General features: G+C 38.0%; 1 protein-coding gene across 1 annotated transcript in view; it reads right to left on the bottom strand.

Moving 5' to 3' along the window:
• MCC (MCC regulator of WNT signaling pathway) overlaps positions 1–12,529 on the bottom strand; it is a 424,188-nt gene that overhangs the window by 354,544 nt on the left and 57,115 nt on the right. Inside the window, exon 2 of the mRNA XM_068535717.1 lies at positions 587–834. Within this exon, the coding sequence (XP_068391818.1) occupies positions 587–834 (248 nt within the window). The remainder of the gene's footprint in view (positions 1–586; positions 835–12,529) is intronic.

The raw sequence follows: 12,529 nt of genomic DNA, 5'->3' as shown, positions 1-12,529 counted from the left end.
TTTTAAACTTTTTATTCTGAAAATTTGCGAACATACTAAAAATATGTATATTTGAGTTCTCAAAAATATGTACAATAAACTCCATGTTCCCATCACTCAGCTTCAGTATTATCAACATTTTTCAGAATTTTCTTTCTAGTTGCTTATCTTGCATTAGTAGGAAACAATAATACTTAGGAACAGGAAAACAGTTTGTAGGAACATTTTTACACATTAAATAAAAAAGAAATGGTTAAAAACCTCACTGTGCAGATCTGAACCAAGCTTTGAAGAAGTCCCTAAAGAGTTTCTGAGGCCTGCTGATGCAATTACCACCTTTCCCGTCCAGTTTGCCCTTCCTCCCCAATAGCTATTTGAGTGCATTATTACACTTGGGAAATGGAAGAACTAAAATAAAGAAAGCAGTAAACCAGGAACTGGGAAGCCACAGGACAGAACTGGGGGATTAGCAAGCGCTCACCCAGGGCAAGTGTGGTCCAGAGGACAGCCTGGGGACAAGCAGGCAGCAGGCTGGGCAGGCCAGTCTCACGAAGGTCACAAAGTGGGGACAGGGGTGCATTATCAACTGTCACGGGATTGTACCTACCCAAACTGTTGTCACTGCTCGTGGGCCAGGAAGCAATTCTGTCCCTCAGCTTCTTCTTTTTACAGGAATTGTCTGACTTCTCAGAAAGGCCTACTTCCTCCTTCCTAATTTCTCTGACGAGCTGCATGCGGCACCTTGTAAAATCCTGAAAGGAAATCTTCCCATTTTCATCAGCGCCCAGTTGGTTCATGATCTCAGCCACAGACTCTTCCATATTCAATTGGCGACAGACCATCAACAAGTCATTTCTACAGAAGGGATTGAACAGAAAAATGGCTTGTTAGGAGAGACATTTAAGCCAGAGAAAATAGTTAATGAAAAAAAAAGAGTATTTCCTGAATACATCCACACGTAGGAAACCTGTTTTCACATTTCTCATTGCTTCTGGAAAACTGCTAAGTGTGTGAAAAGATCTGTTCCACCTGGGTTATTCTAGACAAGAACTCTATTATTATTTGGAACAGTGAGGCAACTTTAAATCCTTTGTTCTCTTTTTCTTTCCCTGTCCATGCCCTTTCCTCCTTTTCTTTCTTTTGAAATTGACAAAGCACCTGTAGAGGGTAGCACTGTTACCTAACTGTAAGATAAAGTTTCAGAACATAGAAAAGATATTGTTTCCACTCTTGGCAGAGTTGAAAATCTAGTCAAATTGTAAAAGAACAACAAAGATTTTAAACAAGCTTGACTCAGCTTTCTGGACCAATCAGCTAATTTTAGTACTTCTTTAAAATGTTATTTAATCTCAACTTTCATGACTCAGTGCTCGCCTACGTCTGGTTTTTCCTGATTTTCTTTGAGTATTTTCCACCTTCTCATCAGCAATTAGTAAACCCTAAGCCTTAGAGCAGGGGTCAAAATCCCAAATGTCTTCCAGGTCTAGGACTTAATGTAAACGTGTAAAGTGGGTGGATTTAAGACAAGAGGGGTTGCTGGAGTCTGTGTCTGGACTAGAGAAGTATATTCAGCCTACAGGTTCTCAAATTAAAGAAAGAGAAGGAAAAAGAATAAAAAAGGAACAAGAACAACAACACTGTGTTGGCCAAGGACATTTATCTGGAGGACATCATCTGACCCTGGACATATAAATCTTGTTCTTTTCTCTCTTTCTAAACTCTTTGGGAAAATACTTTGTTCAGATTGCTCCAACTCTAAGTCTCAATAAAGGTAAAAGGATTATGAATTTAAGAGCTGGAAGAGATATTAGGAATTGGGCCATGGTCACAAGAACAGTTAATTAGTGCTCCTGTCTCAACACACCACCAAACCCAATCATTTGGAGACCATGACCAATTTGATGTTTGCTGATACCTGAAACCTAACCATGAAAAGACCAACCCTTCTCCAGTCACTCTTCACAAATTCCTTCTGGTCAATGCTAGTATGATTCCCCAAGTTCCCTAGGCTCACAGAATTGTAGATATTTTTAATATCTTCTCATTCACTCCATTTTAACCCTAATTCCCCCCATCCTGGTCCCTAGTATCCAATCTCTCATCAAATTTCTGTTGTTCCTGTCCCTGAAATGCTTCTATATTTACTCTTTATTATGTTTTTCAATACACATAACACTCTCCAAAACCTTCTCAGTTTATACCAGGTCTATTACATTAGCTTCTTTAGTTGATCACCTTGTTTCCATATGCCATCTCATTTTCGTGTTTCATAAAGAATTTTGACACACAGCTACAAGTTTTAGCTTATCTTGTTTGTATGTCTGTGTATATATGCATAGTATATAATGCTTATGTGTATATATTTATGCTTTTATTTGTAAGATAGATGGATGGGTAGATAAATAAATATACACATATGGAAGGAAGTATGGTACATTAAATTAGTCCTAATGTTTCATTTCCCTGTAGAACTGTTATACGTCTATACCCTTGCCTTGGCCTTGGGGCCAGGGACACTCATGGTAGGTATGCTCTTCCCCATCCTTTTAACTTCAGGCTTGACATCTAACTTAGCCTCTGGGATGTATGTGTTTATCTAGTTAATCCCCTACTGGGCTTGTCCCCTTTTGCTTCTGCCATTATTATGAGAAGAACAAACCATGGTAGCTATTAACCCTCTAGCCTGAGCCCCCAAATGAGCCACTTCAGCTGATCTTCAGACCTGTAGCATAAGAATCACTGCAGCTGACCCAAAGGTATGTAATCAAGAATAAATCCTTATTGTTTATGCCAATGAGATTTTGTGATTGTTCCCCAGCAATAGCTAACTGATACATTGGAATAATTTTTTGATCTATTCATATGTTTAATTTTTTTTGCCCTTTGCTGAATACAACCTGTCTGATATTCAGCTGGATTCATCCAAGATAGGAATGATTATGATTCGTAAAACAGGAATGCACATAAAAAGAAAGGGCCAATATTCAGGTTCTACATCTAAAAAAAGAATTTCTTTATCATGTTTTTAGACAATAATCTTAAAAATTAGGCTTGGTGGGAGATAAAGAAGTTCTCTAGATTTCAGAAGTTCACATAATAAGATGTTAACATTAATATTTTCTGAATAGTAGGAATATGGTGTTTTTATTTTTGCCTATCTGTATTTGTAACTTTCTAGAATGTACTATACTACTTTCATAAATTGCTATGTCATTTTATAGGTTTTAAAAATGAGGATAATAATAGCACCTATCTCTTAGGGTTGTTTTGAGGATAAATGAGATGATGCATGTAAAGCACGTAACACAGTTCCTGGCACATATTAAGTACTCAATAAATAGTAGCCGTTATTATGATTATTTTATAATTATTGATCATAAATCTTTAACAATGCCCCAGGTTCACAATTAAGTCTTTAGTAATTAAGCACAAACTGCTCAGGGGAAAATAATGCTTATTGAACTGAACTGACTCCTTCACTAAGTGGAGCAATCTATCCGCAGAGGCTCGCCTTCCTCCCTGCCTGTGGCCCACTTACACTTGGGCGCCCTGGTGAGAAACCCAAGCCTGTCCAAACTTGAGAAGCCCCATTCCACAAAAAGCAGCTCAAAAAAGGATTTGTGTGCTAGAAATGTCAAATGTCAACTCAGAGGAAAATACATCATTTTGCATTTTTATTTAAAAAGTGTGGGTCACTGAGAGACTCTCATAAAAGGTCAAAAAGAAAATACACTACATCCTACTAAATTAAGTCAGACAGTAATCTTTAAACAGCGGTGCTAGTTTCTAAAAACTAAATGAAAGCTAAAGTTTCTCAGTATAGAAACACAGAACTAGCAAGGACAACTAACAAACCTGCAGGGGGAAATGCTATTATCTGCATTTTATAGATGAAGATGTGATGGCTGAAAGAGTCCCAGAGCTAATATGTGGCAGAGCCAGGAATCTAAACCAAATCAGTCTGATTCCAAAGCTCTTGCCCTTTCCATTCTACCAAACACCGCCTTGGATGTCAATGATACTTAAACTTTGGCCTCTGAACACAAATAAGGACAGCAATAATAGGAACAGCTTGATAATCAACAAGTCATTAATGAACAGTACTTTTATCTTAAACCAGAAAGACTACATATATCTATATATGTGCTACCCTACTATGTTAAATACAGATGAGAATAATATTACATTTTGTTATCAACATGAGAAAACAGCTACAAGAGAGAGAAAAAAAATTCCAGGGAGTTCCCTGGCGGTCCAGTGGTTAGGACTCTGTGCTTTCACTACAGGAACTAAGATCCCGCAAGCCAAGTGACACAGCCAAAAAAAAAAAAAAAATTCCCAAAGCTCTCCTTTACATATAAGAGCAAGCCCAGAGAACTTGATCACAGTTTCACTATTAGCCATTGTGCTAGGGCTGTTTCAAATAACTCGCAATGAATTACACACTCCTGTGACTACGCCCCTTTGCATTATGTCTTTGCCTTTCCTCCCATCAACAGATGGAGGCTATTTCCCTGACCTTGAACCTGGGCTGGCCTTGTGACTTGCTTTGACCAGTGGAATGTGGCAGAAATAACTAACGTTCTAGAATTCATGAACACATGCCTTATGATGCCTTGTAGTTTCCACTTTCAGCTCAAATCCTTCCAGCTTCATGCTGGCCTTGTCGCCCCCTCAAGGCCACAAGTGGTCTCTTCCTTCTGCTAGCATTTAGCACCTGTACCATTCATTCAGTGACTATGTACAGCCGTGGGACAACTTTTAGATTGTTGTACTAAACTTCCATTTCTCTTTCTCTTTTTAAAAAAATTATTTTCACACACTCAAGTCTTATCTTCCCAACCTGACCACAGGCTCTTGGAAGCCAGTGGCCATGCATCAATCTCCCTTAAGATCCGTGCAGCACCCAGCACATCACCCTGTACACAACAGAACTCCATCACACTTGTTTTGATAGATGGATTTGTAAATTCTCAGAAGTTAAACATGATCATTCTTTTGAAGGGGGTCCCCACTTCATCTGATATCTTCCCACAATACCTGTTTTTGTATCTTCCCACAGAAGGCAGCAGCACATGGGATGCTCAGTGAGTATGACTGACCAATGGGCACCGTAAAAACAACAACAACCTTGTAGCCTTAGTGACAGAGCAACATGACAGTTTCTCCGCACTAGGCCAGGAACGTTTCTCAGAGGAAGACATAATAAGCAGCGGTTCTCCAGGACTAATATAGTCCAGTAGAGAACTATTTCAGTAGTAGTAGCATCATCATATAAAGCACCTGCCTTTAAAATAAAAACCAACAAACTTTTGTATGTTATTTCAGAAAATACACCCATTCATTTTAGAAAATGTAGATGAGCAAGAAGAAGAAAATACAAATTACATGCTACCTTTCTACCCAGCAATAACCACGGTGAACATTTTAACTAATTTCACAAAATTACGGTAAACATTTTTTCCTCTAAGTTTCCTCTAAATAAATAAATTTCCTCCAAATAAAATTTTCCTTTCATCATTGCTACAACTGCTCTAGAAGGTGTTTCATATTTATTCATGTTCATATATGCATATCTTATCTTCAGAGGATATAACCATGAGGAATAGATTCCGGTTTAGCAGAGGAACTGGTCAAATCAGGTAATATTTGGCTCTGCAGAGAACACCAATCACCAGGCAGCACTGAAGATCGATGCTTCTAGCTCAAAACTGCAAGGTTTTACAAAGCATAGCTATTACTTTCTGTATGCAGAAGCCTTTTGGTCTCTTGGCTATTCTTTTCCTTTTAACTTATAAAGAAATTGAGTAGGAAGTGAAAATTCAATGAAGCTATTCATCATTCAGGGAAATTCACAGCCTAACATCAGGAATCGATAATGGGAAAGATGGGCTTAGGTCTCTCAAGCTCAGACGCAGAAAAAAACACTATTCTTCCCCACAATGATACTAAACCCCAAACCCAGTCGGAATGAGGGCTATGCGAAAGCAATTGTTACTCTGAGGAAGGGTTAGATGCTTCCGTTCACAGTTCTCAACTAACAGACACCTTTGGAACTATAGGTATGCCAGAAATAGCTGCTTATGAAAGAACTCAAAACAAGTCTAAAAGTTCATTTTGCCTCTCTAATTGTTCAATTTGAGTCACACAAAAATGTAATTTACTAATTTCAGTTCCATAAATATTCAAAGTGTGAAAAATCATAAATAAGTCATTAAAAAACAGGCTTCTGGGCTACAGCTGATAATTTCTGAGTATAATTGTTGGAGGGAGCAAATGCATTTGCCTTTCACAATTGCTTCTGAGTTTATCTGATCTAAAGTGAAGACCAAAACAAACAACTAAATAAGCAAACAAACTTATCCTTAAAAGGAGAATAGTTGATCGATCTGAAGGACTTCAACAAAATTCAGAAAGATAGTAAAGAGATGGTAGAAGCTGGCTAGTATGCTGCATGATGAGAATGAGAATTGGGGCTGCCAACACTGGGGCTACCTTACCTTTCAGAGCATGGAACAAATAGATGTTGTTCAAAGGTGATAAATCAGGATACTTACACAGTGGTATAAGCACATTATGGAAAAAAATCATCAAGAGAACTAAAAGCACAAGTGGCAAAAAACTGTACCTGGGGAGTGAGCTTGGGCATTGAGAGGTGGATGGGGCAAGAGACTTGTGTTTTGTCATGTGCCCTTCTGTACCATTTTATTTTATTTTATTTTATTTTATTTTATTTTATTTTATTTTATTTATTTTGCCATGTGCATGAATTATTTTGATAAAAGTAATGTTTTCAGGTTTAAAAAATCAACTAAGTCATTAATTTAATCTGAGCTATAACAGACAAAAGATTAGTATTTAAATATACAACAAATTCCTACAATGTAATAAGAAAAAGATAACAACCCAGTTGAAAAATGGGCAAATGATAAGAACAGAAAATGAACAAAAAATGGCAAAGATGTGGAAATATTCTCAACCTCGATAAACATAAGGAAAATGCAAATTCAAGCAAACAATGGGATACCATTTTAATAGGTATAGGATTGGCAAAAATGTTAGTCTGACAATACCAAATGTTGACAAAGAAGCAGAAACTTTCATGCAGTGTTGGTGGAAAACAAAAACTGGTACCACTTCTTTAGAAAGAATTTTGGCAACATCTAAAAGAAATGCACACCCTTCAACCAGAAATATCACTTTTAGTTATATATGTTAAAGAAACTTATGCAGGGGTGGAAGGAGATATGCACAATATCTGTAAGAGCAAAGATTTGGAAAAAGGTTAGTATTAATAATCATGCTAATAAGAACAGCGGACATGCATCGGATGCTTACTGTGTGCCAGGGCCTGAGCTAGTGGATACGTAAATTGAGGAATCGTCAGCTAATGAAATATGAACAGAGTTTTTGGAAGAAATACACTTGTAATATATCATAATTAATAAATCTCAAAAACAGCAATGAGTAAAAACCTCAAGAATAACATGAACGACAGGATAATATTTATCTAAAGTTTAAAAATATACCAAAAAACACTATAAATTATATATGAATAATAAAAACAAAGTTAGGAAGCAAAAACATCAACCATAAAGTGGTGAGGGAGAGAGGGGAATAGGATTGGGGAAGGGTATAAAGGGGTTTTAACATGCATTTACAATGTTATATTAAAAAGTCATAGGCAAATATGACACAGTGTCTACATCTTTTCAATCTGGGTATGGATACATGTGTGTTTACTATATACTTTGTAGTTTTCAATATTTAAAACCTGTCTTAATAAAAAAAATCTAATGTATGAAAGGCAACTTAAAACAAATTTGGTCTGAGGCTACAGTTGAAGGATAAAACATTTAAAATGAGCAATGTCATTCATATCAGTAAGCACTTGTAGGACATGTCTCGTGGAGTTGATCAAATTAGATGATCCAAAATGACACTGTTCATCCTAACAGGCTATAGAGCATCTGATTATTTTCCTGGTATGATTTTCTAAAAGCGGAATTTCTCATTGTTAAACAGTCTAATCTCTCAATACAGTTTTTCAAACATCCCTTGAGAAACATCCACCAATTTTTAGCCCCACCAGCAGTGTTTTAGCTACCCACACTTCAGATACTTTTCCAGAGAGCAGAATCAAATTCCCCATCTCTGTGGTCTCACTTTCTTTTCTGCGAAGGCATTTATACCACACATTCCCAGAGACACATTTCTTTCCTTCTCTTCAGCACTGAGTACTGACGGCTGCCTTTTCCTTGAATCTCCTTCCTTCATTAGCCTCCGTAACAGCCCTGTCTTCTAGTTTCCCACCTCTACATGACTGCTCCTTCAGAGTTCTTGTCCTTAAATATCCATGTTACCAAAGGCCTTGTCCTTTCTATTTTCTCACTTTATAGACCCTCTATAGCTGATCTAATCTAAATTTATGGCTTTATCTATCACTAGGAACATTGACTCCCAAATCTCCCTCTCCAGTTAAGTAGTAATCCATTTTGACTGTATAGCTACACTGCAGTGTCATACATTTATCTTGAACTCAAAGTGCTAAACTGAATTCATCATTTTGTATCCCTTTACAAGTTGATTCCTCCTCTCTACATAAATTACACCACTGGTCACCCACAGCAGAAGTCTAGAAATTTTCTAAGTTGCTTCCTTCTCATTTGTTCCCCCTGCAATCAGTCACCAAAAATAGTGTCTGTTGTCCTAAATGGCTCTCATATCCATCCCATCCTGATCATTTTTATCACCCTCATCATTTCCCACTTGAATTACTATAATGGTTTCCTACTGGCTCTCCCTCTTTCCAACTGGTAGGCAACATGTTATTTTTCCCTGCTTAAAATCCTTTCTTTGTTCCCCTCAAGACTTTCAGCTTCATACCCATGTTTCTCACTTCATAGCTAAGGCCCTATCTCTCTAGCCTCACTCTCCTGCTAAAGTAGGCAACCTGCATCCTAGCCCACTGAATTTCTTTTAGGTTCCATAAGAGGCATTGTTGTTTTACATGCCCATACTTTGTATATATTTAGCCCTCTGCTTGGAAAATCCTCTCTATACCTTTCTCCAAATGCCAGCCCATGCTCATAATTCACTTGAATAGCATCTCCTTCAGAAATCTTCCCTAAATATCTCAGGTAAATCCCAGTTTAATTTGATGCCCCTTCTCTGTGTTACTAAGTCACCTGTGCTTGATTTGATCACTTACCCCACTGTACAGTAATTATTGATATATTTTTTTCTCTCTTCTACTAGACCAGAGACTGGTAACTAAAACCTACAACCAAATCCAGACCATTGCCTGCTTATGTAAGTTAAGTTTATTGGAACCCGGCATACCCATTTGTCTATGTATTGTCTATGGTTACTTTCCCACTACGACAGTTGAGTTGAATACTTGTGACAGAGACTATACGGCCCATAAAACCAAAAATCTTTACTATATGGCCTCTTATTTAAAAGAAGTTGTAGGGGCTTCCCTGGTGGCGCAGTGGTTGAGAATCTGCCTGCCAATGCAGGCGACACGGGTTCGAGCCCTGGTCTGGGAAGATCCCACATGCCGCAGAGCAACTGGGCCCGTGAGCCACAACTACTGAGCCTGCGCGTCTGGAGCTTGTGCTCCGCAGCAAGAGAGGCCACGACAGCGAGAGGCCCGCGCACCGCGATGAAGAGCGGCCCCCGCTCGCCGCAACTAGAGAAAGCCCTCGCACAGAAACGAAGACCCAACATGGCCAAAAATAAAGAAAGAAAGAAAGAAAGAAGCTTTAAAAAAAAAAAGAAGTTGTAAACTTATGTACTAGACTGTAAATTCTTAGAGGGTTCATTCTTTGTTCATCTTTGAATCCCTAACACCTGGCATACAAATAGCTGTTAACAAATACGTGGGTAAATAAAATGTTACATTTGAGGTAAAAGAGGTGGGGAGAGAAGTTAATGAGAACCTTCAATCCCATTTCTTCTTTGCTTTTTACATACCCCAATTTATAATCACAAATGAAAACAAAACAAGTTGATATTATTAGGGTTTTTTTTTTTAAGATTTTTTTGATGTGGACCATTTTTAAAGCCTTATATTGAATTTGTTACAATATTGCTTCTGTTTTATGTTTTTTTTTTTTTTAGCCTCGAGGCATGTGGGATCCCAGCTCCCTGACCAGGGATTGAACCCACACCCCCTGCACTGGAAGGCGAAGTCCCAACCACCCGACTGCCAGGGAAGTCCCCATATCATAAGGTTTTAAAATCTCTTCTAGTATATATGAGAGGCTCTGTACCCTTCAAGCTAGTAATCTAAGCCTTCTATGCTAATGGTACTCAACTCTGACAGCATACGATGTTCACCTGGGGTGATTAAAACATATTGATGCTCAGGCTCCATTGCTGACAAACTAAATCAGGATGGGGAGGAGGGGGCAGCATCAATATTTGTTAAAAGGTTTCCTAAGTGATTCAGAGTAGAACTTCTACACCAACAGTCTGAAGGGACGAGAGCTTTGAGGCAACTCAAAAATCTTAATTTAAAACCAGCCAACCAAAGAAACACACTGGATGTTGATAAGTTACATACTAGTAAGATGAAAAGAAAGAGATGTTTTAGAAAAGTTATCTACAGAGGCGGAAACAAAACGATTCCTCCTCTAGCATTTAAGCTCCATGAGGATGGAGCATTTTGTCTCTTTTGTTCACTCTTGTATTCCCGATACCAAAAACAGTACCTGGCACAAAACAGGCGATCAGTAAGCAAACGACGAATGTATGAATAAGTTTTTCATTTGCTTTCAGTCAGCCAGAAGCCCCAGAAATATTCCAGTTAATTGAAATTTTATACACAAAGAAGGCAAATTGGCAAATATAATCTTCAGTTAATCAACAGACAACATTTTTTAGGGGCATAAACATTACATTCTACAATTTAAAAGAGTATTTTGATTTTAAAAAGGGAAAGCAAAGAGACATTGCTGTGGGTAAATGCAGCCCAGCCTCTAAAAATATTCAATATTTACTTTTAAAAAGGTTAGCTGTCATCTGCAAACTCATGGGAAGAGAACATGAAAAGCCATGAAGGAAAGATAAAATTGGTGACATTACCTAAACAAACCAAATGCCATACGACATGCATCCTAAGGAATTAACAGAAATCGTCTTGGACCCTCCCTCTTAAAGCACTAAGCACGTTAGCCCAAGGAAGAATATCTTGGCTGGCTAATTCTCTCTGTTTCCTTGTTTCTTCTCTCTCTTTCTCATAAAACATACTACCAGAAATTATAAAGCTGTTGGCCTAATTTTTATATCTGAAAAAAATGCTTTGGGTTGAGGTTACCGACTTGAAAAAATACAGAAAAATAGGAGATACAAAACAAAAGTCAAGATTGAAAGAAGACACACTTTGTCATCCAATTTATATTATAAAGATTTTCCTTTTGAAATTTCACTCCTAATGGAATATTTGAGATATAAGTTCTTTGGAAAGCCAGAATTTCCCATTACCAACTTTCTCAATATTGTCTATGTTGAAACCTATTTTAACTCTTGTGAATTAATATTTACAGTCTTGAGTTGCGCTGTTCAAAATGGTAGTCAAGGACTTCCCTGGTGGCGCAGTAGTTGAGAATCCGCCTGCCAATGCAGGGGACACGGGTTCGAGCCCTGGTCTGGGAAGATCCCACATGCCATGGAGCAACTAAGCCCGTGCGCCACAACTACTGAGCCTGTGCTCTAGAGCCCGCGAGCCACAACTACTGAGCCCTCATGCCGCAATGACTGAAGCCCAGGAGCCTAGAGCTGTGCTCTGCAACAAGAGAAGCCACCGCAATGAGAAGCCCGCACACAGCAATGAAGAGTAGCCCCTGCTCGCCGCAACTAGAAAAAGCCCGCGTGCAGCAACGAAGACCCAACGCAGCCAAAAATAAATAAATAAATAAAATAAGTTTATATTAAAAAAAAAATGGTAGTCAATACACACAGGTGGCTATTTAAGTTTACATTGAAATTAACTAAAATTAAATATGATTAAAAATTCATTTCCTCAGTTATACTAGCTCAATAGCCACATGTGGCTAGCGGCTACCACACTGCACAGAACAGTCATAGAGCACTTCCATCATCACAGACAGTCCCATGGGATAGCACTGGGAAAATAAAATAAAGAACAATACCCTCAAAGGCTTCGGGCAATAGTATCAGTCAAGCAAGGAAATTGTTACAAATGTCAGTTATTATTTCTAGGTAAAGAAGGAATGAGAAAACTGGATATATAAAAAGTCTGAATATAGAAAAGCCATTATGTCATAAAACTGTTAGTTTTCTTTGCAGCTGATTTTCGAGTTTGGGGTTCACTCTTATTCACAGCACACACAAAAATCCCCACTTTTTTTTTTTCCCCACTTTTTGATTAAGGAAATCTGACCAGATTCAAATTCATGTCCAATACACTATCCACTGATGAAAAAACATCGGTTGAAAGATTTATCAGACTTTAGAAGGCAGGTGGAGGGATGCATATATTCCCTAGAGGAAGCGCTAGCTTTGTCTTCTTAGATATGAGTTA

The sequence above is a fragment of the Eschrichtius robustus genome, chromosome 2 (assembly GCF_028021215.1).
Source record: "Eschrichtius robustus isolate mEscRob2 chromosome 2, mEscRob2.pri, whole genome shotgun sequence".
In the NCBI taxonomy this organism is placed as follows: Eukaryota; Metazoa; Chordata; class Mammalia; order Artiodactyla; family Eschrichtiidae; genus Eschrichtius; species Eschrichtius robustus.
Note: the sequence above shows the minus strand (reverse complement) of the source record. Positions and strands in the feature narration are given on the sequence as shown.